Raw genomic sequence first — 27,319 nt, forward strand, 5'->3', positions numbered from 1 at the left:
ACCTGGAGGAAAGGAATAATCAACACTAGCTCACCCTAGCTTTCCGTATGGAGGAAGAAAAATATGTAACTTTAGTTTCCTCCAGCCATCCTATTTGACCTAGGGGTGAGAGGCTGAGAAGCACTGGTGAAGTCCACAGTCCAGGAGCCCAGACTCACACAGCCTTAACAGGACTGGAGAACACCTCCTTGCCCCACACCTTACCGCTATATCATAAAGTTTCTTAAGCCCAGGATAAAATGCCTGGCTATCAAGAAAAATTAGAAAGGTATACTAAAAGGTAAAGAACACAATTTAAAGTAACAGAGGACTCATCAGAATCATGCTCAACTATGGTCAGGAGATTGGAATTATTAGACCAGGAATTTTAAACAGCTATAATTACTATATTAAGAACTCTAATAGATAAAGTAGACAATATATAAGAACAGATGGGCCCTGCAAGAAAACAGATGGAAAATTCTACAAAAGAATCAAATGCTAGGGATGGAAAACTACCAGAATTGAAGAATGCCTTTGATGGACTCAAGGGTAGACTGGAAGTAGCTGAAGAAAGAATTGCTAGCTAGAGGATATCTCAGTAAAAACTTCTAAAATTGTAAAGGAAAGAGAAAAAATACAGTACTTAGGAATTTTTAGACAACTACACAAGGTTGTAAAATATGCATAATGAGAATACATAAAGGAGAAAATGAGACCAAGGTAACAGAAAAAATATTTGAAGAAACAGTGACTGAAAATTTCCCCAAATTAGTGTCAGGCACCAAATCACAGGTGTGTAATCTCAGAAAACACTTCATTGGGATAAATGCAAAAAGCAAACTATACCTAGGAATATTATATTCAAAATGTATGAGTTTGATACCCAGTACAAAAAAAATGCAGAAAATCCAAAACAAAATGTTTTGAAGGATGCTAGGGATTAGGTTAGAGGTGGGGACATCTTACCTATAAAAGAACAATGCCAAGAACTACATCTACCTTCTAAGAAACCATGCAAGCTTGAAGAAAATGCAGTAAAATATTTGAAGTTTTGAAAAAAGAAAACCCACCAATTCAGAATTCTGTAGTACGTACATGTATGAATTCTCCAGAAGTAATGTAAACATTACATACTACAAATATGTACTAATAAAAAATTGAAATTAAATGAAGGAGAAATTTTTTCTGAGACAAAAACTGAGGAAGTTTGTTGCCAGGAGTTTTCCTCTTGCAAGAAGTGTTAAAAGAAGTTCTTCAGAAAGAAATTGAATTATTTAAGTCATAAAGTTGGATCTGTGTAAAGAAAGGAAGAGCACCAGTGAAGGAATAAATGAATGTAAAATTAAAACTTTTATTCTTCTTGACAGACAGCAGAATAATAATAGCCACAATTCACAATATTTCAGTCATATTTTATGCAGGTATATATGTACGTGAAATGAATACCAGCAATAATAAAAAGGACAAAAAGGAGAAAATTAACGTTATTTTGTTATTATAAGGTATGTGTATTATCTAAGTATTATTTGTGGTATATTTTGCTCTGGGTTAACCTTTAAAACTTCTTTTAATAGCATAACTGATATGCTAAGAAAAGAGAGAAAGTTGAATTATATAGCATGCTCAGTCAAAACCACAAAAGGCAGAAATAAAAAGAAAAATAGGAATGAACAAAGTCGATTGATAGAAAGTAATAAATATGCTATTTACCATACTATTCTAGTAATTACTCTGAATGTCTGTACTTTAAATATACCAACTAAAAGACAACAATTGTCAGTGTATCAAAAAATAAGACCTAACTATACATTATATATAAGAAACCTGCTCTGAATATAACTCATGTACAGACTGAAAGTAAATGGATGGTAAAAGATATATGAACCCTAATGAAAAGAAAGCAGCAGTAGCTATAGATTTAGCAGACTTCAGAACAAGGAGAGTTATCAAGGTAAAGAGAGTCATTATATAATGATAAAAAGATCAGTTCTCCAAGAAGGCAGAACAAGACCTAATGTGTGTGCACCTAATAACAAAGCATCAAAATGTGTAAAAAAAACCCTGATAGAACTGTGAGGATAGGGCCGGGGATTTAGCTCAGCGGTTTGGTGGCCTGCCTTGCAAGTGCAAGGACCCAAGTTCAATAAACTGTGAGGATAAATGGATGAATCCACTATTATGGTTGAAGATTTCAATACCCTCCATTAGAAATGGACTGGTCTAGCAGGCAGAAAAATGAGTAAGGTCACAATTGAACTCAACAGCATCATCTATCAACTGGATATGATGGACATCTGGGGACTACATCATCCAGTAGCAACGTAATACACATTCTTTTGTGAGCTCAAATAGAATATTCATTGAGATAGACCACATTCTGGGCTATAAAACATATCTTAAAAAATTTAAAATAATTTATGTCTGCCTCAGTTCACAATAAAATTAAACTAGAAATCAATAACAAAGATAATGGAATATTCCAAAATACATGGGGATTATACAGCACACTAAATAATACATGAAATATAGAAAAAAAATCTCAAGATATATTTTTAACTATAAGAGAAAATACAGCTTATCAGAATCTGAGGGCACATGGAAAGCAATAATTAAAAGAAAACTTAAAGCATTGGGTGCATAGGAAAGATAAAAGATCTAAAATCAATCATCTAAGCTTTAACTTTAGGAAACGGAAAAAGAGAGCAAATTAAATCCAAAGTAGCCGAAGAAAAATAATAAAACAGTGTAGCAATCAACAGAATTGAAAACAAAAAATTACCAGAGAAAATGGACAAATATAAAATTTGGTTATATGAAAATATCAATAAATTTGATAACCCTTCACTGGGCTATCTAGGAAAGTAAACACAAATTACTAATAGAAATAATGAAATATAGGACATCACTATGGATACCATGCACATCAAAGAAATAATAAAGGAATTGTATGAATAATTCCGTACCCAGAGATTTGATAACTTGGATGAAATTCCTTAAAAGATATAATCTGCCAAAACTCATAGAGAAAGAAATAAAAAATCTGATAGTGTGAAATAGGAAGAAAATGGCTAGAGGAGAAGGGGAAGTGGGAAGGGTAGGGGAAAGGAAATAAAGGAAAAGAAATATATGAAAAATGGGGGAAAAGTCTTTGTAAATAGGGAAGGGTGAAGGGAGGGCAGGGGAATGGGGAAAAAATAAGAACCAAGATGTATCATGTAAAGGTACAGGATCCCAATGATGAAGGTAGCTATATTGTTTGCTTTAAATGTACCAATAAACTTAAGGGGGAAAAAATAAAAAATAAAAATCAATTAAAAATCTGAATAGTCCTATGTCTGTTAAATAAATTGACTCAGTCACCATCACCAAACAGAAAACAGCAGCCTCGCAAGGATTCGACAGTGGATTCTACCATATATTTCAGAAAGAAATTATACCAATCCTCTGTGATCTCTTTGAAAAGATAGAAGCAGAGGAACTACTTCCTACTCATTCTGTGAAGTCAACATTCCTGATACCAATACTAGACATGATAAGAATAGAGCAGTCTCTTCTCATTAATATCAATGCAAAAATCCTCAACAAAAAGAAATTAGCAAACTAAATCCAGTAATGTACAAAAAGACTTAAATGCTATGCCTAGGTGGGATTTATCTTAGGTAGAAAGGACTGGTGAGCTTTTAAGTATGAATAGCTCCATCATATCAACAGGCTACAGAAGAAAAATAACAATCATATCAAGAGATGCAAAAAAGCATTTAACAAACTGCAACACTAATTCATGAAAAAAATCTCAGCAAACTAGGAATAGAAGGGAACATCCTCAACTTGACAAAGAACATCTACGTGAACCCTATAGCTAGCATTTTACTTAATGGTGAGAAACTAGAAGCTTCCTGTCTAAGATCAGAAAGAAGGATAGTATATTCCCTGCATCTGTCATGCTCTTTTACTTTTTTTTTTTTTTTTTTTTTTTTTTGGAGGTAGGATTATGTCGACCAGGCTGACCAGACTGGCCTTGAACTTGCAATCCTTCTGCCTCAGCCTCCCAACTGCTGAGATTACAGGTGTGCTCCATGGTGCCCACCTTTTGCACCACTCTTTTTCAACGTCATACTGGAAGTCTTACCTAATGTGGTACCATAGAAAAAGAAATAATGTATGCAGATTGGGAAGAAATAGAACTGTCTTTGTTTGCAGATGATGATCATCTATATAGAAAATCCGAAAGAAATAACATACTTCTGGAACTAATAAGCAATAATAGCAACATTGCAGAAAGATTAACACACAAAAGTCAATTGCTTTCCTGTAAACTGACAGTGAACAAGTGGAATTTTAAATTTAAAACATAATACCATTTACATTAGCATTTACAAAATTAAATACTCTGGTTCAACCCTAACAAGATATGCATCAAACTTATGAGGTAAACAACAAAACTCTGGCAAAAAGAATCAAATAACTAAATAAATCAAAAAAGAACTAAAAGAAAGCTGACCTCATTTGTTTCTTTGTGTTACATTGCTATGTTTCCTGTTGCCCAGTGTCCCAAAACAAGTTTTCCAAAATCTTTTCAGTTTGCTGTTTACTGTGACAAATAAAATATAATCATAACCTCAGTTATTCTACCATGGCCAGAGTGGAAGTCATAAATTTTACTTATACTTCACAAATTTGCACCTTTATTTTGAAGTAAAACATAGTTTTGCAAGCTCAAATGTTCCATAAACATATTAAATTAAATTATACATAGGGATTTGTTATGAATTCTCTGAGTATTTTTTCATTTAGGCTAGCCATAGCTGCAGTCTCAGTCTTTCAAGAGGTTTAAATGGATGCGTACCAAAGTACTGCCTAATAATCTGAGCTTTATGCCAGGTCCAGACTCTGAGAACCAGCCTTGCTTTCATTGTAAAAGCAAGTATTTCACTCAAAAACTTATGCTATTATGTTTTAAAGAGATTTGCCTTCCTGAAATCTGGTCTTGTCCTAAATCTAAATGTTTCAGAGAAGAAACTTAATTTTCCTCCCTACAGTTCCCCTTCCTGGAAATCATGAATCCATGAATTCTAACCATTATGGATAGGAAATGGTACATAAAGGAATGGAGGACTTTGTAAAATTTATGGCATTATCCAGTTACCCTGCTGGAAGAGGGTAGCATCTCTAGTTATTGACGCCTTTGTGAAAATTGTTCTTCTTTTCAGGTGGATTTTAAACCCAAGATTTTGATAGAAATTTCATAAACTAAGTAAACTTACAAGAAGAATGACCTTTGAAAATGTCTCTAAAAAAGCAGAGGAGGATGGATTGGAGGGAAGGGCATCACCAATCAACTGCAAAAGCCAAGATAAACACAGCAGTGACTAGTAACTACCACTGCTGCAAAAAGACTTGGCTCACTTCCAGATTGTTATCTTTCTCGCTTCTGGTTCTTTACATCTCTTAGGCCTTGCTGCAGGTGATTATCTGAAAATCGTGTCTCCATATAGAAATGGTAGCTATAGAAATAAGACTTGTTTTAAAATATCTAAAGCTAACTTAATTTTATGTATGGAAATGAAATGTACAGTCAGTACAATCCTGAGAGTAAAAGTACGCTGTATTCAGAAAATGTTTTACACACAGTTTACATGAGAGATTGCACAAGTAAAAACCTTGAAGATGGATACTTTCATTGCTTCAGTTACTCTCATCAGTCGCCGAAGTGCTGATGCTGTTCCATTTAGCTGTTAGCTTTAGTTTTGAGGTGTCTAAATGTTACAAACTGGGCTCATTTTAAATACAACATTGGTAATTTCAAGCGGGCCTTCAAGCTTTCTAGAATCCTGGGACTCCTACTGTATTTCCCAGGCCCTTCCCTTTCCCACCTAGGTGATTACTTTGTTCCTCTCCTCACTCCTCATGTCTACCAACAGTCTTTCCCATCACCCTCATCCATAACTGATAAATCATTCCTCCGACTCCATGGAGAAAATGGAAGCAAACAGAATCTCTCACCATTGTCACCATTGTTACACCATTTGCCTACACTCCTAAGCAGAGGCTGACTCCTGCCCTGGTGCTGGAGATCGCCCCCTGTATCCATCTGCTTGGGCTATTGTAACAACACCCCAGACTGGGTGGCTGAAACAAGAGAAATGTATTCTCTCAATATTCTGGAGGTTGGTAGTCTGAGATCAAAGTGGTGTTGGAGTTGCTTCCCAATAAAGCCTCTTGCTGACTTGAGGATGGCCTTTATTGTGTGTGTGTGTGTGTGTGTGTGTGTGTGTGTGTGCGTGCATGTGCATGTGTCCGAAAGCAGACATAGAGAGGGAGAAGGAGAGAGAGGGAGAGAGATCTGCTATCTTTTCTCCCCTTATAATGAGCCTGTTGGGTTAGGCTGACACTATGACCTCAGTTAACCTTAATTACATCTATCAAGGCTCTGTCTTCACATGGTCACATTGAAGGTTGGGGCTCCAACCTAAGAATGGGGGCAGTAACTACATGACACATCTCTTCTGCATGTCTTCAGTAAATCTCTGGCATTATTTTTATTTCTCTACTGTTAGATTCTTCCCATGAACCTAAGGACATGCTATTAGTTCTCTCATCTTACTGAAAAAACAAAAACAAAACACACAACAAAGCAAATCAGCTCTCTATTTACCCTTTTCCCCTGCAACCCCAGCCCATACTCTCCTTCCCTTCCTGACAGAATTTTGAACAAATTATTTGTACTGTATTCTATTCTAGAGCTCCCTTTCTCTTCCTGTCTTGAACCCCCACCCCAATCCAACCTTCATCCTTCCTAGTACATCAGAATTTATTTTATCTATGTCATCCTGTTCCCAAATCTGTGTGGTCATTTTTAGTCTGTCTTTCCGTGACCACTCTGTAGTGTCTGGCACAGTTCACTGGTCCCTGGCACATTCCTTGACATGGCTTGAGGACTCTATGTCATACTCTAATCTCTCTGGCTGTTACTTCTGTCTACTTTGCTTCTTCTTACCCCAACCTAAGAAGGGAAACATCTGTGGGCCTAACATCTGCAGGCCAGAGTCTTAGTATACCTAAGCTTCTTTTGTTGTATACTTAATGTCTCAAATCTCAGGTGGTAGCATGGTTTCATACATTGCATATATACTGGTGGCCTCTAAATTTATACTTCTAACCTACATTTCTCCCATGAACCCAATACTTTGATACTCAAATACCTTAACAGTGGATGTCCAATATATAATAATATATCCAAAAATGATCATTTGATCTTCCTCCCAAGACATATTCCACCAATAGTTTTCCTATGTCAGCTAATGACAAGCTCATATTTTCTAGCTGCTTAGTACAAAAATCTTGAAGTCATTCTTAATGCATATCTTCCTGTTATGCAACACATCCAGTTGGTTCTGCTTTCAAGTTTTTCTCAGAATCTGAGCAGTTCTCACCACCTCCTCTGTGCATCCTGGGTTATTTACAGTACCCTCTTAACTGTCTTCTTTTCCTGAGTCGTACCCAAAACAAAAGCTAGAATGTTCTTAACAGTACCTAAGTCAAATTATGTGTTTCTCCTATAATGAAAATCCTTCATTGCCTCCCCATTTTACTCACATTAAAAACCAGATTCCTTCCTATCAAGCAGAGTCCTCTGTGAGAACTGGGTCCTTCCTTGGACTGTCTTGTCTGAGGGAGTCATTATTTACTGATCCAACCACACTGGCCTCTGCACGGTGCCTTTTACCTATCAGACATGGCTCTTCCTCCAGGCTTTTGCACCAACTCTTCTAGCTGGAATGTATTCTCCCTGGAGTGCATACCTTTCTCATCTTCTGCAGGTCTTTGTTCATGCATCACCCTCTCATGGAGACCTTCTAGAACTTGTGTGTCTTGAAAATTATAAAATATCTACTTTCCACTTTTCATTACTGTCTACCTCCTTTCCCTGTTTTATCTTTATGGCACTCATACTGTCTAAAATACTATTTTTGAAAATTATCTTTTCGCTCTCTTGGCTAGAAGGGAGACCCTAGTGTGTTTTGCTCAGTACTATCATTTAAGAGTGGACAAGTGGGTTGGATATTTAGCTGTAAAGGAGCTGGTTAGGTTTGTGAGATTCCAGTGCTGGCTACCACAGCTCTTGCAGAGTAGCTGCATCTGAGACACGGGCCTCCCTGCACTAACCATCATCTCTGATGCAAATATATTTAGGGAAAACTAACTTCATCTTTATGACATTATAATTAATTTTTATATTTTCTAGTAGGTAAATATTTTTGAAGCACTTAGAAGAGTGCTTGGCACATGGTAAGAGATCTGTATTTATTTTAAAAGCAACACATACTTCATCAAGCGTTTTGTGATAAATAACATTGACAGAATGTGAACCAAGACCAGAAAACCTCAAAAGACTGAGAGTGGCCCTAATGTTATAATGGAAAGTGACTTTATTAGTCAAAGAGCTGGAATAGGGTCAGAAAGCTTACTTGGAATAGGGTCAGACAGTTACATTCCTCTTTATTCTGGAAAAAGCAAAACTACTCTGTGTTCATTGAGATTATAGATACAGAGGTTTACAGACAAATTCTAAAGAGCTGATTTTGAATTTAAATTCATGAAGCTTATGTTTATGAAAGGAATACTTCAGGGGGATGGGTTCAGGTGGTGGAAAAGGAAATGGGCTGTACAGTATCATTTCTCTCATTAGGCAAACATTCATGCAACAAGAACTCTGTTAGGAGCCACCACTGCCTTCTAGGATCTTAGTCTAGTGAATGAGACAGACAAGTTACCCAGCAATTACCAGTGCAGCCTTAGTGCTGCCATGCAGACAGCCCAAAAGGGCTGCTTCCTCATCCCATGGTGCTGTCCAAATGAAGAAAGCATTTTCTGCCAGTTTAACAGAGTGGACAGAACTTGCCTATTTATCCCTGCTCCCTGAGGAAGTCCCATTAAAGTGGAAGAAATCAAATTGAAAATTACATGAAAAATGATTTTTAACCTTGGGTAAACATTAGAAACAGCTGCCAAGATTTTTAAAACTGTAGTGCCTGGGCTGTACCTTAGATGAACGGTATCAGAACCTCAAGATGGGACCCAGATAACAATATTTTATAGTTTAATTTTCACACAGAAAACAAGAAGGGAGAGAATAGTACACATACAAAATCACCAGCCTTTTTGACCTCGAGAAGAATCTTGAGCTGAAATGGACAGCAGAATCGAGCCTTTGAAAATGCAAACATTTTCTCAAGAAACAGGGCCTTACAGGATGCCTGTTAGAACTTGAAGATCTTTCCAGCCCACCTTGGGGAAGTCTTCAGGAATAGAAAGGACGGGGTGGAGAACTGGAGGTTGGGGTTAGAAGTCTGTGTAAGGAGCAGTCACAGGGTATAACTGATCCAAAGTCTGCCCCTACCTTTGCCCCCAGTTCGCCCTCTGGGGAAGTGGGTGGAGAGAAGGGACTTGGGAATCACTGAGGACAAAACTGAACACGGGCTTGTGGCAGCCTGAACAGCTAGGCACCTTCTGGAACGTTGGAGCCAGACCTTTGCCACCAGGCAGTACACTAGAAGAAACGGCTTTGGGCAAATTGGCCCAAGAAGAAAGTCCAGTCAGGACCTGGCGTAGGAGAGCACGAGCCCCTTTGTGACACCCTGTGGGGACATCCTGCGTCCACAAGCCTGCACACATCCAAGCACCTTCTAGTCAGCTTTAGAAGGACTACCTTTGAACAAGAAAGAACAACAAAATGATCACTAATTTAAGAAAAGTATCTAAAGTTAAAGACAAAAACCAAAACAGGCTGACAAAAATAAAGGGAACAGAAGAAACACACTCTAGTAAGCAGAAAAAAATTACATGAAATTAATAACCTCAGAAGGGCCAGGCATGATGGCACACACCTATAATCCCAACACTCTAGAAGGCTGAAGCAGATAGATCTCAAATTCAAGCCTACCCTAGATGATTTAGTAACTTGGCAAGACCTTATTTCAACACAATATGTTAAAAAAGGGTTGAGGATGAACCACAGTGTGACAGTGTGAAATCCCTGAGTTTGATCCCCAGTACTGAAAAAGAGGCCTTTCAGGTGGAAGAAAACATATTCATTCTGCACTGTGCACTAGCTGAAGGAACCCTGTGCCGAAGCCAGACCGTGTGGGAGATAGCATTCCTGGTTCCGTCACCAAGCTGTGTGATGCTGGCAGGTTACATAACCTTTCTGTACTTCAGTGTTTTGTTTTCTTCCATTTGTAAAAATAGCGGGGTGTGTGTGTGTGTGCGCGCGTGTGATGTTATTCAGAAAACAAAAAAGTAATCTTTAGATATTATGAATATGGGGGCAGAATTTTTTTTTAAATCCAGTAAAAGGTTTTAAAGTAAAAGCTAAGGAGGGGCTGGGGATCTAGCTCAGTGGTTCGGTGTCCTCTCTTGCAAGCGCAAGGACCTGAGTTTGATCCCTGGTACCAAAAAAAAAAAAAAAAAAAAAAAAAAAAAAAAAAAAAAAAAAAAAAAAACACTAAGGAAACCCTAGAGGGAACAAAAATGACAAAAGAATGAAAAATAGACAATAAAAAAGATGATGAAAAGATGACTGAAAAGCACCACCATCAGAGGAGTCAGGGAAGACGGATGAGAGGCACTCATGAGACCAGTGGCCAAACTTCCCAGAACTGAAGGACATAAACCCACATGATTGGCAGGAAAAGGCCCCCTCCAGCTCAGGTTGCTGTGCCCTTTCTGTGCACTGAGGGGAGAGTTAAGAGCCAGGCACCTCCATAGAGCAGAAAGCAGGTCACATCTGAAAGACCACAACTTGAGTGGCAGGAAATAATCAAGTTCCAAGCAAGATAGACTCATTTGGGAAAGGTTACCCCTGTTCCGGGACATAAAATTGCTTGATTTCCATTATATTTGCTACTTCAGAAAATGGCCATGTTAGGCAAACTGAGAGCTCAGCTCTGCTGAGTGACTAAAATTCTCGTATCTGCCTTTATCCAGAAGCACCTACTTCTTGTATTTTTAAATGAAAGTGAAAGAATATTAAGTTTACCACCTTCTTTTCCTCCTGCTCCTCTAATCTCCTGCCCTCTCTTTCTCTAAGTTTTACCACCTCTCTATTTCTTCTTTCTTCCCCTTCCTTTACCTGCTGTGACTGTTTCTATTTCTGCTTCTCTTCTGCCTTTCTCTTTCTATCCACAGAAGTCTTGTGTTTGTCTAATAATTGGCAGGAGAGATTTTTTTCTTTTTAAGTGATGAATAGTTGGCATCAGATCAAAGACAAGCCCTGTGGTTCTCTGGCTACCCCAGAAGGGCGGTGCAGCTGGCGGGCGTCCCAGCTGCCTGGTGATAGGCATGTGGAAGAGATACCAAGCTCACAGGTCACCCTGTGTGTGTTCATGTACGTGTGTTTTTCAGGCCAACAGCAGGCTGAAGCAGATTGAGAAGGAATATGCCCAGAAGCTTGCCAAATCTTCACAGGTAAGCAATGGTAAAAGAAATAAAACAAAGTAAAACCAAGACAAAAATAAATCCCCAACATATCAAAGCCTTTGGGCTTCAGAGTTATTTTAATTCTTTTCAGTTTTTCCAGGGTCAGTATCCTATTTTTGATGGGTAGGTAAATAAATAAAATATGCTTTTAATATTTTAATCTTATTTTAAAAATCAAGAAAAATTAGGATATTAAACTATTTGAACAACACACACACACACACACACACACACACACACACACAAGTTGTAAAACCAGCCTGTGCACTTGAACAAGCCCAGGCTGAAACATATTTCACAAGGGCAGAAGATACACACCCACATTTGTGATATAAGCAGTTTGATACCATCTGTGCTTTTTTGCAATATTCCATTTCACTGCACCTAAAGGCTACTGAAGTATGTTGAATCAACGTACTTCAAGGTGACAATTCTAAGGTTAAATTGGCAGCTCAATCTTAACTCCTTTTAGGGCGAAAATACTATGAGTACCCTTATCTATATCTTGCAGTTTGTGTTGTTAACTATAGAATTTTTTTACTATGAGAAACACCAGTGCTTGAATGGTTGTCTCCACTTGAAGTATGTTGCTCAGTGTATTTTTTCTGCATAAATTGTTATAGTGTTGTCCAACAGTATAATTTAGTGGATCTCAAGCATTCCTTAATTGTATGGGTAATCCTGGAACAAACAGGTATTACTTATTTTCATTTTGCAGATGGATAAATTAAGCCATTTAGTTTTGTAGGCTTCATGTCTAATAACTTTTAAGTCTTAGTATCTTCACATGTAGTCAGTGATATGTAAACTGAAATTTGTGTATTATTTTATGTTACCACATAACATGATCAACAACATAAGAATAAAATGATAGTAGCCTTTAACAGCTATGGGACTAGGTCTGTTGACTCAGTCTTCATTCACAGTAACTCTAGGTTTGGAACTGTTATCGCCTCCATTTCTCCAGTGGAGAAGAGTGAGACTCAGAAAGATTGGATCACATAAGTTAGCAAATGACTAAGCCAGGACTCGGTCTGGTTCTGATTTCACAGGGGAAATACTGAACTTAGCTTTGGAAGTCCGACCCAATCCCTTACATTTTTTTATACATTAAACTTCAGTGATAGTCTGTCAGGGAATATCTTCAATTCAACTATTTCTAAAATGTGCTTGTTATATAATCCTCATCCCACTAGGAAAGCTGAAACGGTTTGTCTAACTGAAGAGTAGTACATGTTTATTATGTAGGAGATGATGATTATGGCTTGATTGCCATTATTCCAATCCTTGAGGAATAAACATGGAGAAATGGAAACATGGAGACTCATATTCAAAGGAAGTCTTACTGCTCCAAAAATTAAAGTTTAAACTGCAAGATGAGAAATATCCAGCTGGCACACACCTACATCCTCGCTTATTTTGCTTTATGTTCACTGGGAGAGTCAAACTGAGAGCAAGATATAATAAGGTAGCTAATAAAAATGCTTGAATAATGAGGGTGTAAATGAGAGTACTTAAGTTTATCTGAAGGAATGCATGAAGAAGCCTGATTAGGTGACATTAAAGCAAATTAAATGTAAGCTAGTACAGAGGAAAGCCTAAGCTTTGGAGTTCACGGACTGGGCTTTGAATACCAGTCGTACCACTGGGATGACTTTGAGCCATCTTATCTGCCTCTTTGGAATTCAGTTTCTTCATTTTTCAAATTAGAAGGTAGTACTTCCCTTATAAGGTAGTTTTAACTATTAAGTAAAACAGTGGTGAAGACGTGTTTAGCACAGTACCTTGTATGTACTAAAGCATTTAGTAACTGTTAGCAATTTTAGTAGCCATACAAAAGTTGCAATAGAGATAGAAAGGAAGGAAGGAGGAAAGAATTTTAAAAGGTTTGGAAGGAAGCAGAAATTATTTCCTCAGACATTATGTTTTAGGGTGATCCAGAACTAATAAAATCTCCCTGCAAAATTTGAAGATGCATAGAGTTGCTTATTATTTTCCCAGATAAAGACATGAAGGAAAAGGAAATGTAAAACTCAACCAGTAACAACTATCATACACTATACTTGTAATTTCATAAATGATAGGAAAGTACAAGACAAAAAATCCTGAGTATAAAAACATAATAAAAGTCTGTCCTCGTAAAGGGATATTAACCTTACATTGATAATATTTTTTGTTTCTCATTTTGGAATCTATATAAATACTTTTATGTATATAAATATATCTGCAGATATTTATATTCATCAAGGGGCATTTGCACAATATTAACCTATAGTGAAAGTTAGTTGCAAGAAAGATTGTTTGTTTTTAAATGAACATTAAAAAGTAGAACCGTGGATTGACTTTTTCCACTTTTAAGTGCTAGTTCGCTAGAACTCCAACTCCTATCTCATCAAGCTGATGAGAGTGTTGCTGGAGGCAAACTTGCTTAACTCTGTTTATCAGGTTTTTAAATAAAAAGTAATAAAATGAATGCACTAGTGATGAATGCACTGATACATCAGGTTAAATTTGAAAAATTATTTAAATATTTCCCTCTTCCAAAAGAAGTTACTTAATCTCTGAGATTGTATCAAACCTGTAAGACCTAACAGCCATGTACACTAACCCCCGGGCACACCTGAGGACTGTGCCCCCCTCCTGACTGGTGATAGTATTTACATTATCTATGGGCACACTCCCAGAAATCATTTCCATCAGAATCAAAGATTTGTTCTTTTTAGATAATTATTTATTTGTTAAACTTTTTCAGTTTTGGTGCAGTTTCCCTACTCCCCTCAATTACCTGGTGACCATTTTTTAAAGAAAGATAATGCCATTTTGCAAAAACATGTGTGGTTGAAAATGTGGAAGGGACCACGCTGGGATGCCACCCAAGCCTACCCACTGCTGAGACATGTGGTTCCCCTGCCTCATGCTAGCTTCCCTACCTGATGAAGGTTTCACCCAGTCAGGCATATGCCATTTCCACACATCTTGACTTCATGTCACTCACCAAGGGCCACCAAGAATGCAAAGGGTAGTGAGAAGCTGCTCTCTCACTTACTTGACGAGGGCTTTCAGTGTGCACCTAACCTTCCTAAGTATTGTTTGGCTTATCTGTTGCATTTTTTTTAAGTTTTAGAAAAATCTCAAACTATATTGCAATCTGAAAGACAACAGAATGAGTTAAAGATGAAATTTAATCTTTAGTATTCTGTTATCTTGAAGTCCTTGAGTAAGAACCCTAACATTAATGTCAAGTGTTCATTGCAGATATTACCATTATTACTTTCCTGGATTAGATTCCTTGCACCATTGGCCCAAAACTACTCTTGTTTGCCAAAATATTAATTTTTTTGTATCTATATGAAAATGTTCTATTTCACTTTTTTCTTTAGCTAAAAAAAGGGTAAACATTCGGTTGAATGGTGATTTTTTTTTTTTGTTTTACTGTTCTAAATTGTATTTAATCAAAATTGGAAGATTTGTTTAGGATTGTATATATTCACTTTCATTTTTCTCAGAAACTTCGCATTACTATTGTGTGTGTAAAGGCTAGATTATCTCAGTATACCTTGACAGGTGATGATTTTTTTTCCTGTTTACCATGATTATAGTTCATTCTTAAATATCGAGCGCTGATTATACCCCTTTGTGCTGATACCATTTCTTATACAACATATAATAATCCATTTTCTTATACTCAACATCTACAGCTAACAAACCTATAGTGCCACTCTTTGTTCCCTATCTAAGGCATATGTGTTAATCTGATTCTTATCATTATTTCTCAATCTGCAAGTAAACATTAAATCCTATTTTTTTAATCACCTTTATTTTTGCTACCTGTCTATGTCCAATTTGTCTAGCCAGGGTATTTTACCTGCTGAAGTGTTTTTACATTCTTTCCCTTATGTCACTTTCATAAGTTTTCCAAGCTTTAAAAATAGATTTCCAAATATACTCTCATTATTTTCTCCATAGGAATCTCATTATTCCTCTAAAGAAGGTAAGGTTTCATTTTCCATGCAAAAGCAAGCATGCCCTCCTCAGAACATCCTGGACTTCTCTTGTAATTTTTTCCAAAATCTGCATTTGCTTCTCTTTACGTACTCTTGCCCTAAATTTTCCGAAAATGAGAGATATACCTGTTTCAGACCCTTGTGATCATTTGAGATACCCCCAGATATTTTTTTATCATCAGTCTTTGGTCATTTATGCTAATCTTAATCCTAGTTTGTTGTTGTTGTTGTTGTTGTTGTTGTTGTTTGTTTTTTGTTTTGGTACCAGGGATCGAACTCGGGCCCCCATTGCACTTGCAAGGCAGGTGGCAAAACCACTGAGCTAAATCCCCAGCTCAATCCTAGTTTTTTTGTTTGTTTTTTTAAGAAAAAGATGATTTTTGTACTTTAAGAATAAATTTCATAACTGTAGTTGGGATATATGAATTTATACATGTGCTAAAAATTGTTTAGACATAAACACACATCCTGTAGAATTAAACCTACCACTTCTGCAAAGTTATGGTTTATTCATTTTTAAACAGTTAAATATTGTTATTTTTTACTGTATGAATCTGTGTTATAAAGTATCAATTAAAAAAAATTTTGGTACTGGGTATCAAACTCAGGACCTTGCACTTACGTGGTAGGTGCAGCACCACTGAGCTAAATCCCTGGCCCTTAAATTTATTTTTTAAACCAAAGAAAATTAGCTCTTTCTTATCCTTACCTTCTCTGGCTTGGTGACTGGGAATTGATTAGTCTGTGCTTCAGTATTTAACATTGACCATAGCAATTTAACCTTTCCCAATTCACAAAAATGCTGTGATAATTAATTGAATTGGTGCCAGAATTGAAACATTTAACCAATATTCAGAAAAATAGATGACCTATTCTCAGTAAATAAATTCTTCCACTCATAGTAGGAAGTCCTTATTTGTATTGAATATTAACTTACTGCTATTCTGTATTTTATCATTTTACATAGGTTAATATTTGATTATTTGCAAGTTCTAAATGTTCAGTTATTTATGCTGTTTGTGTACTTCTAAGACCATAGATACTCCATATTTTATTGTAAGGATACTATTTTTACATCAATATTAATAACCAATATGTCACTGGGCCTTGGCTTGTGGGAACCTTGACATAGTTTCAGTTTATTATCTTACGATTCTGTAATTTGGTGTTGTACCAAATAATAGTTGAATAAACTAAGCTCAAGAAAGACAACTAATTAGTCTAGCGCTTCTCACTAACTGGCTCCTTTCTTGTAGAACCAACAGAATCTTATTCTAACACAGGACTCATACTTTTATTAGAAGAAACAACCATTTCCCGCTTTTAAAGTCATCACTATTGAATTTGAAAGGAAATCGGTTTCATCCAAACCAAAGGAAGGGTAGTGCTTTTGCTGGGCTGGCTGAAAGTCACAGTTCCTCCTCACAGAGTTAATTTGAGCAGGTGGAGGAAAATCTGTCCTGGAGGGACGATGTAGGGAAGAGGCCACCAGAGTCTGAAATGGCACTGTTCGAACCGAAATAAATGCGTCAGTTAGAAAGGCAATGTATTAGGAATTAAAATCTTCTCTTCATTAAAGTCTTGTTTAAAAGAAAATACAAAGTCAGCTAGTTAGAGGAACCCACTAGTGTAGAGATGGATCCGACTGCGTGATTCAGACCCTTCCTGTCTCCTTAGCTGCATGTCATCTTCCATGATGTGAAATACTTGACCTCTCTCTGTGCCTCTGTTTCCTTACTTTCACAAGAGAGGTAATAATAATACTTTCTCACAGTAGTAAATAACATACGAATTTAAAGTGCTTAACATAGTACACAAACATTAATGAATGCCCAAAAATAACTGTGTAGAGTTAGGTAACCCTGAGGAATGAACTCTGTTCATTATTTTCTTTTATTATTACAGTTGAAAGTCTTATGACAGGCAGAAGTGCATTTCTCACTGTAGTAAATATATTTCTCAGTAAAATAAAATCTGATGCTTTTCATATTTTTGAGATCACAGATGTTCTTTCTTCTGATGAGTAAATATTGTGGAATGTGATAGTGGAAATGTCTTCCAAATATATTTGGTTCAGCAGTTGTTCACCATTCAGTTTTATTAGTCTTTTTATCATGTGGAATTTCATGCATTATGTGTATGATATGTTAATTTAAAATATTTAGTTTGTGGAATAGAGTTTTGCCCAATCCATTCTTTTGTTAAGCATAAATACATGTAAAATAGATGCTTCTCACTGAAGAATTTGCAGTAATAGCATGCTGTTTTCATTTTAGATCATAGCAGAACTTCAGACAACTATTTCCTCTCTGAAAGAAGAGAGCAGCCGGCAGCAGCTTGCTGCAGAGAGGCGGCTACAGGATCTTATACAGAAGTTTGAAGATGAGAAGAAGCAGCTGATTAGAGATAATGACCGGGCAATCAAGGTAATCTGAGGACTTCAGTAACCAGTGTTACCAGCTGCTTTAATGTAATTAAAAGGAGGCTGAAATCCCAGCAGTGGGCAGATGAATGCAGGTATCTGGCTCGCTCATACAGCCTTCAGTAATCCCATTCACTGGACTCTACTTTTGATGTATCCAGTGACTCAGGCTGACTTCCCTCTAAGAGATCGCATGCCAGAATAAAAAGTCATTTTTGGCAAAGCCAGTCCATTCACATTGAAGAGATATTTCAAAAATACCTTGTCCTTTCTCTTGAGAACCACTTTGGAATTGTCTCTTAAAATGAGGATGACTGTTTCAGCTTAGGACTGCTGCCTAACACATTCAGAAGTCAGCTTCCAATTTACATTCTGCTCTTTGCCCACACCCTTTCATTATGTATTCACATAATGAGGAGGCTTGGAATGCCAGCCATTTGATGTGCTTCGACATAGTACAGGGTCCATTGCTGCTGCTGAGAATTTAGGTTGTTTTCAAATGGCTTCTGAGAATCACACCTTAATAGCAACAAAAAATTCCCTGAACCTGATTCTTTAGGTGATAGGCAGTTAGATCTCAAAGTAGTTTTTGCTTGGCTTCATAGCAGTGGATATTATTGTAAGTGTCTACATCATGCCGTGTTTAATCTGTGAGGATAAGCATCTGGAAACCTTTATAAATACGGCTTGAAAGAGAACAAAGAATTTTAAAGAATTTCTAGCAAAAGATTATTTTTCAGTGACTTTACTATAACAATACTTAAAGCATGTAGAGTAATCATGCAGAGCAAAGAAAAATAAAAGGGAAATTTGAGTTTTATCACTGCCTTTTTTCTGCCTAACTTCTCTACCTTCCTTTTCTATAGCCTATTGTAGGCAATCTGAGTAATTTAGGGAAAAGTCAATGTTCATGTGAGTTGCTTTTATTGTACACATACCCTTGAAGCCTGCACAATATTGAATAAAATACAAAGCCTGAAGGGATGGACAAAACCTTCAAGGTCATTATACCAACACTCCTCCCTTTACACATGAGGACTGAGCTTTTTTCCCTGCATGTGTTGTGAGACAAACAAAATAAAATAAAATAAAAGATATTTCTTTTTCATATTCTGGTAATTTAAAAATATCTTTCAAGGCTTTTTCACTTACAAATGCACCGGAAGTGCCTGTTGATCTATATGACTTTTGCCTAAACTGAGTTGCATACTTTTAAAAAATTGTTTCAGTTATATAAAGGTTTCATTTTAAGTGAATTTCTTTTCCATTTATATTCAAATATCAAATGGTAATTAATTTCCAAATTTTAAATAAATAATTGAATCCCACTGTATAAGCAAGGGGGAAATATAAATTTGGTTACTCTTTAACGACGTAATTCTAATATTTTTTTAAAGATTTAAAAAACTTGAAAGGACTATTAATATAATTGCCTATATTTATTTATTCTTACATTTTTAATCCACTTTACCTGTTGAAAAAATTTTAGAGAAAGCCAAAAATCACAAAGACTGAATTTAAAAGATGGCAGTTTATGGCCAACAACTATTATTTTCTATCTTTTTAGTTGCAGCCATCCTACTACAATGTGGCATGTCATTCTTGTTTCCCTAATGACTTATAATGGACAAAATTAGCTAGGAGACCAACCCAACAAGAACCAACTTTGTTTGCTATATCTGAACACACCTTATGGCATAAGAAAACAATAACAAAACCACCAGTTTTATTAATGAAAAAAATACTCTTGTAATTTTTTAATAAAATGCACACAGTAATAATTGTACAATTCAAAGAATATGTGCTATATGTCACCTGAAAATGGAGAATCTAAGTTATAGTTAAGATATAGTTCAGGTTTTTTTCACTCAGTTAGATTATGTTAAAGTGAATGAGTTGTGCTTTGTTTCTTTTTTTTTTTTTTTTTTTTTTTTTTTGGTTAGGCAAGTACTTTACCACTGCCAGCCCTGCCTGCTGGTATTTATTCAGCATGTACTACATACCAGGTTTTCACTGAACATTTTCATTCATCTTGTGTTCCATTATCTCATTTAATTAAGACTTAAATAATAATTTTTTTCCTTCTCAAACTTCTCTGTTACCTGTGACTTTTGAAAACTAATCACATGAAACAAAATTAGCAAATGTCTTAAAATATGCACGTAAAACATAAATGACCTCCCCCCCACAGTACTGGAGATTGAACTCAGGACTTTGTGCTTGCCATATAGATGCAGTGCCACTGAGCTATATCCCTGGCAACATAAGTTAATTTTTTTTTTTATAACAGGGATCGAACTCGGGACCTTGCCTTTGTGAGGCAGGTGGCAGCACCACTGAGCTAAATCCCCAGCTTTCTGAGTCCACTCTGTCTTTAGAGAAGAAAAACAAAATCAAAGATAGTCTTATGTTATTATTTTTAAAATGAAACTTCCTTTTAACTTTATACCTACCCATACCCCCCAGTTTCACAATGTATCATATACCTCTCTTGATCTTGGACACTTTTAAGTTGAGGTTTTTATTTCACTGTCATAGCTTCTGGCCACCAGAAAACCCATGCTTTCCTCTATTGAAGAAGCGTGGCCCAGTGTTATATATTCCACTATTCTTCCTCAACTTTGCTTCCAGGAACATTTCTACTGGTTCACTAACTTCCTTTTCCCTAAAATCACTAAGAGTTTTTGAAGCAACAGTTAGATCCATGTTTGGTAGATATGGTTGATTTGTCACCTGATTACTACCTGTCACCTGTGGCAAATTCAAACTTGGAGACCTTTTAGGCTTTGTCAGAAGGTCTTCAGCTAATGGCTTCTCACCCCCACTACATGAACAGTGCCTTCCATTTCTCCAACAGCTCTATCATGCTGTGGATTTTCAGGCTCCTTTCATACCTTCCCACTTGCCATTTTCCCACCTTGACTTCCCCTGCCCTGATGGTGATCTTTATGAGGAAGTATTTCTATCATCTTGATCTTACAAATGGGGAAGTGGAGGCTCTGAGGTTAAATAACCAGTCCAAGACAAAATACTTAACAACTGGGGGAACCAGTTCATCACAGTCTGTCTTCCTTAAGACCCTAAACTGTACCTCAGTATCCTGTGCATTTTGAAAATGAGTCAAAAGTTCAAGTGCCCAAATAAAACTGGAGATCCATACTTTACAGTTTTATCTGTCTGAATGATATACAAATTGTGGAACATTATAATTATATATGAATATTTTGTACAATACAGAACTTGAATAGACACAGATAGTCAGAAAGGTACAGTCACCATAAGGCTCAATGGCTCAATTTTCTGGAACAAAATACATTTGTCTGTAGATACAATCAATAGTGCCATAAAAACAGACTGCATGGTTAATTGTAAATCATACTTCACTTCACCTTCAGATCGATGATGAGCTGAGCTCTCTCATGCTAATGGTCAGTGGAATTGGAACTTACGTTGTTTCTGTAGATATTGAAGTAATGCTTTAGAGAGTACTTGAGGTATAAGGTAGTCTACTAAAATCCACTGAAAGAGCACTAGTCTATGCAATGTAACTTGATGAAACATTTTTGGAGGATAATTTGGCAATGCCTATCATTATTAAATTGCCTGAGAGACATGCCTAGTCTTTGACCTATTTCCAGAATTTGCCCTAAGGTGATGATTAAGGAGTTGCACTGAGCTTTAGCTAGTCAAGAAGATGCTTGTCCTACCATTCATTCAGCAAGATAATATATTCAATTAACTATTTATTGAGTTCCTGTTATGTGCAAGACACCTGTGCTGCCAGCATTCTCAATACCCTATCTGTATCATTCACCATCTCAAGAAAACTAAAGATTGTGCTCTACTAAAGATGATAAGCATGCTGAGAATGCTCGTGAGTTATTTTTCCATTAAAATGATGGTTACAAAGCATTACATAAAAGCTCTTTTTTAAAATAAAAGTATTATCAAGAGAAAAAAGACTGCAATCATGTATCAAAATTTTACTAGTAAATATCTCTGAGTGGTGATTTTTCTTATTTTTATATATATTTAAAATATAACTACTTCTGCAATAAGAAGCAATAAAATCTTCTTTGTCACTTATTTACTACTTAGCTAATTTCTAAAATCAAAGTGAAGTTTATGAAATGAATTATATCTTGCATACAAAAACACCCTGAAACTTGGTGGCTTAGAGCAACAGCTATGAGATAGATAGATAGATAGATGGATAGATAGATAGATAGATAGATAGATACATAGATCGTCTTATTTAAGATTGTTTTTTTGTACCAGGGATAGTACTAGGTACCTTGTGCTTGTGAGGCAGGCGGTGGACCCACTGAGCTAAATCCCCAACCCATGTGCTATATGTTTGTAATTCTTGGACTCAGGAATTTCAGCAGGAGCAGCTGGGTAGTTGTTCTGCTCACACCTACAATGCCTTATGGTGTTAAGTAGGAGGAAGCTTATTTGCAAACACAAGTTCCCGAGTTCGAGCCCTAGTACAAAAAAGAAAAACTTATGCAGTGAGGAGGAAGCTTGATTGGAGCATCTGAAATGGTTACAGGCTTTCCTAGGCCTCTGTCTTTATCAGAGTAGTCAGATTCTTTACATGGTGGCTGGTGTGGAAGAGGGGGATTTATCGGAGCTGAAAGCAGAACTAGTGCTTCCCTTAAGGTTGGAGCTGGGAGGGACAGTGTTTTCCACCACATTCTGTTAGTCAGGACAGGTCACAGGACCAGACCAAGAATGAGCAGAGGGTAAATCTGTACCTCTCAATGGGAGGAATGGCAGAGATTTTCAGATCATTTTAAATTTGTTTAGTCGTGACTGAAGGTCCAGTTTCCATCTCTCATTTATTCCTCAACTGTACAGAATAGCACAAAGAAAAAAATACCTACACTCCCACAACCCAGAGTCAACTTCCTTAACTACATGGCATATTTGCATCCTTCTTTTTCTAAAAAGAAAATATTTATTTATTGTTTTTGTAAAAATGGAAAATGGCACATGTTCATGACAGTTCAAAATACAGAAGAAAAGAAGTAAAAGATTTTGAGTCATTGTTATTTGTACCCATAGAATCATAGAATCAAGGTGAGCATAGCTTCAGATATACTGTTGTTAAGTGTAAAGGAAAAAGGAAGGAAAATGAATACTACTCAAGAGTCTACTTTTTGTTGGGTGTGGTAGCACGTAGTTTTGGGGGTTTTTTAAAATAATTTTATTTTAACTCAATGGACAAATAAACGACCATAAAACAGATAGAAATGTTGGACTTTGGGAAAGAATTTATTGATTTTTGGTGGGAAAAAAATGAGTATATTTGCATCCTTGTACTTCCTCTCCCAACGCTTCTTCACCATTTTACCTTGGATAATATTATTATTTGCACACTATCCAGACTTGTAATATTCATGGTTTGTCACCCTTTAGTGACAAACTCTAGCTATACGTAAATGGATTCCATGTTTTAGGCTTTTTACCATAGTGTCTCCATCCACAGAACTTTGACAATGATTTGATTCTTAATGGGCTATAAATGCAACCGTCGTGTTTAACAATGTCTGCTGATTAACTTTTATGTTTGAATGACTGTTACATGGGCATGGAATTCATGTGCACATTTTCTTCCCACGTGTAAATGTTGTATTGCAGTGAGAAAGGCCAGGAGAGACCAAGTGTTCCTCCACATAAATGATTCACTTTTGATGGCTTCCTGAGTTCTGTCTTTATCACTTAAGTGTGGTACATGTACCAGGATAAATTCAGTAATTAACCCTGAGATATGGAAGTGTTCAAAATTCATTAGCAAGTATTTCTCTTCTCTGCATGGGAAATTGACTTGTAGGGTGTCTGTGTGAGTTCTCTGACCTGAGGAAGTAGAGGCAGACATGCAGTTGTGTTGAGCTGACTGATCTCCCTTTGAGATTTTTGGTAACTGCGTTTCAGGGTTTACATTACCTAGCTGGGAAGGGGCATGTTCTGCCGCTTTGAGTTTTGAATTATCTAAATTTTTGTAGCCGTGAGGTCCTGAAACCTTTACTTCCCTCATAGATAACCAGTTCTGATATTTACCTGCTGTCCTATCACATCCACTTCCACTTGTCTCAGCCCCCAAAGGAAAAATCTGGACTTGGTGATATTAACAAGAATTCTCACAATTTTGTCGGCACATGACAAAAGAATGATTTGGGAGTACGTTGGCTGATCTGAAGCTGAACCACTGTGCAACTCTGCACTTGCTCCAGAATTGTGTTCCTTTCCCATTGACCACAGGTTTTGTTAATGATGTTTTATATTGCGTGGACATTACTATCCTGTATCTCTATCTATTCTGTACTTTCGCTAGTTTTCACTCTTGTTTTGTTTTGGTGCTGGAGATTGAACCCAGGGCCTGGCCATGCTCTGAGCTACACCCCTAGATTCTACATTTTATTCCTATTTACTCCTTTCATTTGATATTGGGAGAGAGAAAATCAATCTAATTTTAGGGGCCTATTTGACTTTTTAAAATAACATCTAGCAAGGAACTTGTATTGGTCAGTAATTGGCACAATAATGCTATACAATAGCCTCAAAACTCAGTGACTTTTAATAGCATTTCTTGCCATGTACTATGTCTACACATCACTAGTTTGCTTGGATTCATGCTATCCATTGCCTAGGTTTGGCTCCAGGCTTTTGATTGAATATGGGCAGCTTTGCATGTCTGTACACTCTTTGGACTGTAGTTGCCTGGGGTGTCCCCTTCGTGGTTAGATCAGAGAAGTAGAAGAGGATAGTAGAAAAACCCCTACATCCTGAGCCTTCACTCCCCAGTGTCAAGTTACCACTTTCTTAATTAGATCTACATTGTCTTTGATCTTTCCTAGTACAATGCTCTTATCTAGAATCACTGTCAGTGACTTGAACCTCTCAAATCTGTCCATTACATCATTGATAAAGTGATCTTTTGAAAACACAACTGCTAAGATGTTTATAACTTAAAATCTGTCAGTGGCTTTCCATTGCCTACAGGATAAAGTATATATTCTATGACAATAGTTCTCAAGGTGTTGTTCTCAGTCTCCTGTGGGTCCTGAGACCTTTTCAGGGGCTCCCCAGGGTCAAACCTTTCTCATAATAGCACAGAGATATCACTTACTTTTTTTACTATTATCATTTACACTGGTGGCTAAAAGCAATGGTGGGTAAAGCTGGCAGTCCTGCTAAACCATACTACTAGTCATTATTTTCTTCACCACCTACGCTCTTGTGGTTTTTTTTTTTTAAGAAGCTATAAAATGTATTTTATTAAATCCGAGATCTTGAGTATTTTCTAAAATGGATAAGAAGCACATATGACTTTCTGTCACATACTGAAGTAGGACAGTTGTCTCAAGAAAAAGCAAATCAGCATCCAAGTGTGAGCTGAACCCTAGTTACTCTGAAGGAATGATAGACAGAAAACCTGCTTATTCCTGCCAGAGTATTTGGCAGGAGTTTTCTTGAAAATGAATGAAGTAAGCCTGGCACTTCAAGGATAACAACTGACTGTATTGTTGCAAATGATAAAGTTTGTGCTTTCAAGAAAAAACTTGAATTTTGGAAAATGAGTACCACCACACTTTGCTTGACAGCTGCCCAGTACTGAAGCGGTTTTCTGATGAAAATGGTGGTGTTATAAGAGATAAAAATGGGATGAAAAGAGTGGGAAGCCAGTGCAGTATATCTGTATTTGGAAGATTTATAACTCACTGACCCATGTTTTCTAAGTGATCAAAACCATGCATGATTAAAAGATCCATTCAAGGTACAAAAAATACCAGTGGGTTTTAATGTGACTACAAAAAAAAGCTCACTTGTAGTTTTATTCTATGTTGCAACTAACTTTTAAGAAACTGCCATTTTTCAAATTTTGGTATAGCAACAAAGAATATCCCTAATATTCTGAGAAGCTACTAAAATAATCCTCCCTTTTCTAAGTATGTTTCTGTGTGTGACTAGGTTTTCTTACAGGAGTTCAACCCAGCCAACATTTTGCAAGAGTTTGACTGTAGGAGCAGATATAAGAATCAATCTGCCTTCTATTGTGCCAAATATTAAAAACTATTTGCAGAAAAAAAAAATACAGTTTCACTAAATATGATATTATATCCACCCATAATGGATTCATTACTGCTTTTCAAAGTGATTTAAATGCTTTACTATCTCTTGCTTTAGTTTTTAGTGTGGTAAAAATAGATATTTGGGGTTGCTCAGTTTGAAGAACCACTTGTCTATATGTCCCCTCCTTTCACCCACTGGCTGCAGACCTTGACATAGATGCCATACTCACTGTGAGCCTGGCCTCTGTGGACTCATCAGTGTGGGTAAAGCATCCTTTCCCTTTAAAACTTGATATGTGAAATGTCAGAGTGAGAAGCTTGTGCCAGCTGTTCATCCCCTCAATGAAGTTTTTGCTACCTTTTTATGCTGATCCACAATCCCTTATCCAGATCCCTGAGATTGAATGTGTTTTGCAAATCAATATCTGCAGACCTTAGGAAGCTAATTCAGTGCTTGTACGCTTTCCCTAGAAGGGTCTTGGTAAATACACTGTCCTTAGACCCATTGAATGAAAAGTAAAATGCGTAAGTATGCCTAATAAATGAGACAAATAGATTACAAGTATCTTCAAAAGCTCAGTCAGGTTTTGTTGCCCAACAATTTAGCCACAGTCTTTTGAAAAGAATTTGTGGTTTCCAGAGGATTTCTGGATTTCAGGGATGTAGACAGGACATTGTGACCTGCGTTTTTATTAATTCATGTTCTCAGCAACTAAACTTTTAAGTGTCTTGAAAGCAAGCACTTACTGCAATGCTTGTTTCAATAGAAGTGCTACAAATATAGTGAATAAATTATGTCACATACAAATCAAGGCTCTGGTAATGAATAATGTCATTTTATTCCCATATTGCTTTATTAATGGCATGAAGTTTGTAAATATCCTGTGATACAGCAGATATGGGGTAATATGGTAATAATTATATATTTTCCTTCATCAGGTAGATTCTAAGAGAATCCCCCATACCCTGTATATATTGTCTGAGAGCACAATTTGTATACAGCCCCATATGCTGTAGGCCAAAGCCAAGCTATTGGAATATTAGCACTATCCACTGAGCTCACAGAAGTTCTTTTGGAGAAATGTTAGGAATAGCTCTCTATACAGCAGCTGTAGAACATTCTCTGGCCTCACTGCGGCACTAGGGCTAAGTCCTTTCTTTGAAGACAGTGTGTTGAAAGTTCCTCACTGTGAAGCCAGATGTCCAAGCAGAGATTTCATATCAAGGAGAAATGTTGTAAAATTTTTGCTTGCAGGCATAGAAAAGAGATTTTAAAGCATTGATGCTTCCCTCCCTTGGCCACTGGCTGGAGTTCATGAGGAAAGGTCGGCTGCCAGTAGGACATCTAGAAATCTGGT

At 36.7% G+C, this 27,319-nt stretch overlaps 1 protein-coding gene across 7 annotated transcripts in view; it reads left to right on the top strand.

The window, feature by feature from the left end:
• Cep112 (centrosomal protein 112) overlaps positions 1-27,319 on the top strand; it is a 521,506-nt gene that overhangs the window by 404,043 nt on the left and 90,144 nt on the right. For 5 of the 7 annotated variants that reach the window (XM_010616812.3, XM_010616814.3, XM_010616811.2 and 2 more), the window contains 2 exons: positions 11,386-11,448; positions 17,741-17,890. The exons of 1 other annotated variant lie outside the window; for it this stretch is intronic. In XM_010616812.3, coding sequence (XP_010615114.1) covers positions 11,386-11,448; positions 17,741-17,890 — 213 coding nt within the window. The remainder of the gene's footprint in view (positions 1-11,385; positions 11,449-17,740; positions 17,891-27,319) is intronic. One more of the 7 variants, XM_010616810.2, reaches the window with a different exon arrangement.

This window comes from Fukomys damarensis, unplaced genomic scaffold (assembly GCF_012274545.1).
Source record: "Fukomys damarensis isolate Sample0158 unplaced genomic scaffold, DMR_v1.0_HiC HiC_scaffold_23, whole genome shotgun sequence".
In the NCBI taxonomy this organism is placed as follows: Eukaryota; Metazoa; Chordata; class Mammalia; order Rodentia; family Bathyergidae; genus Fukomys; species Fukomys damarensis.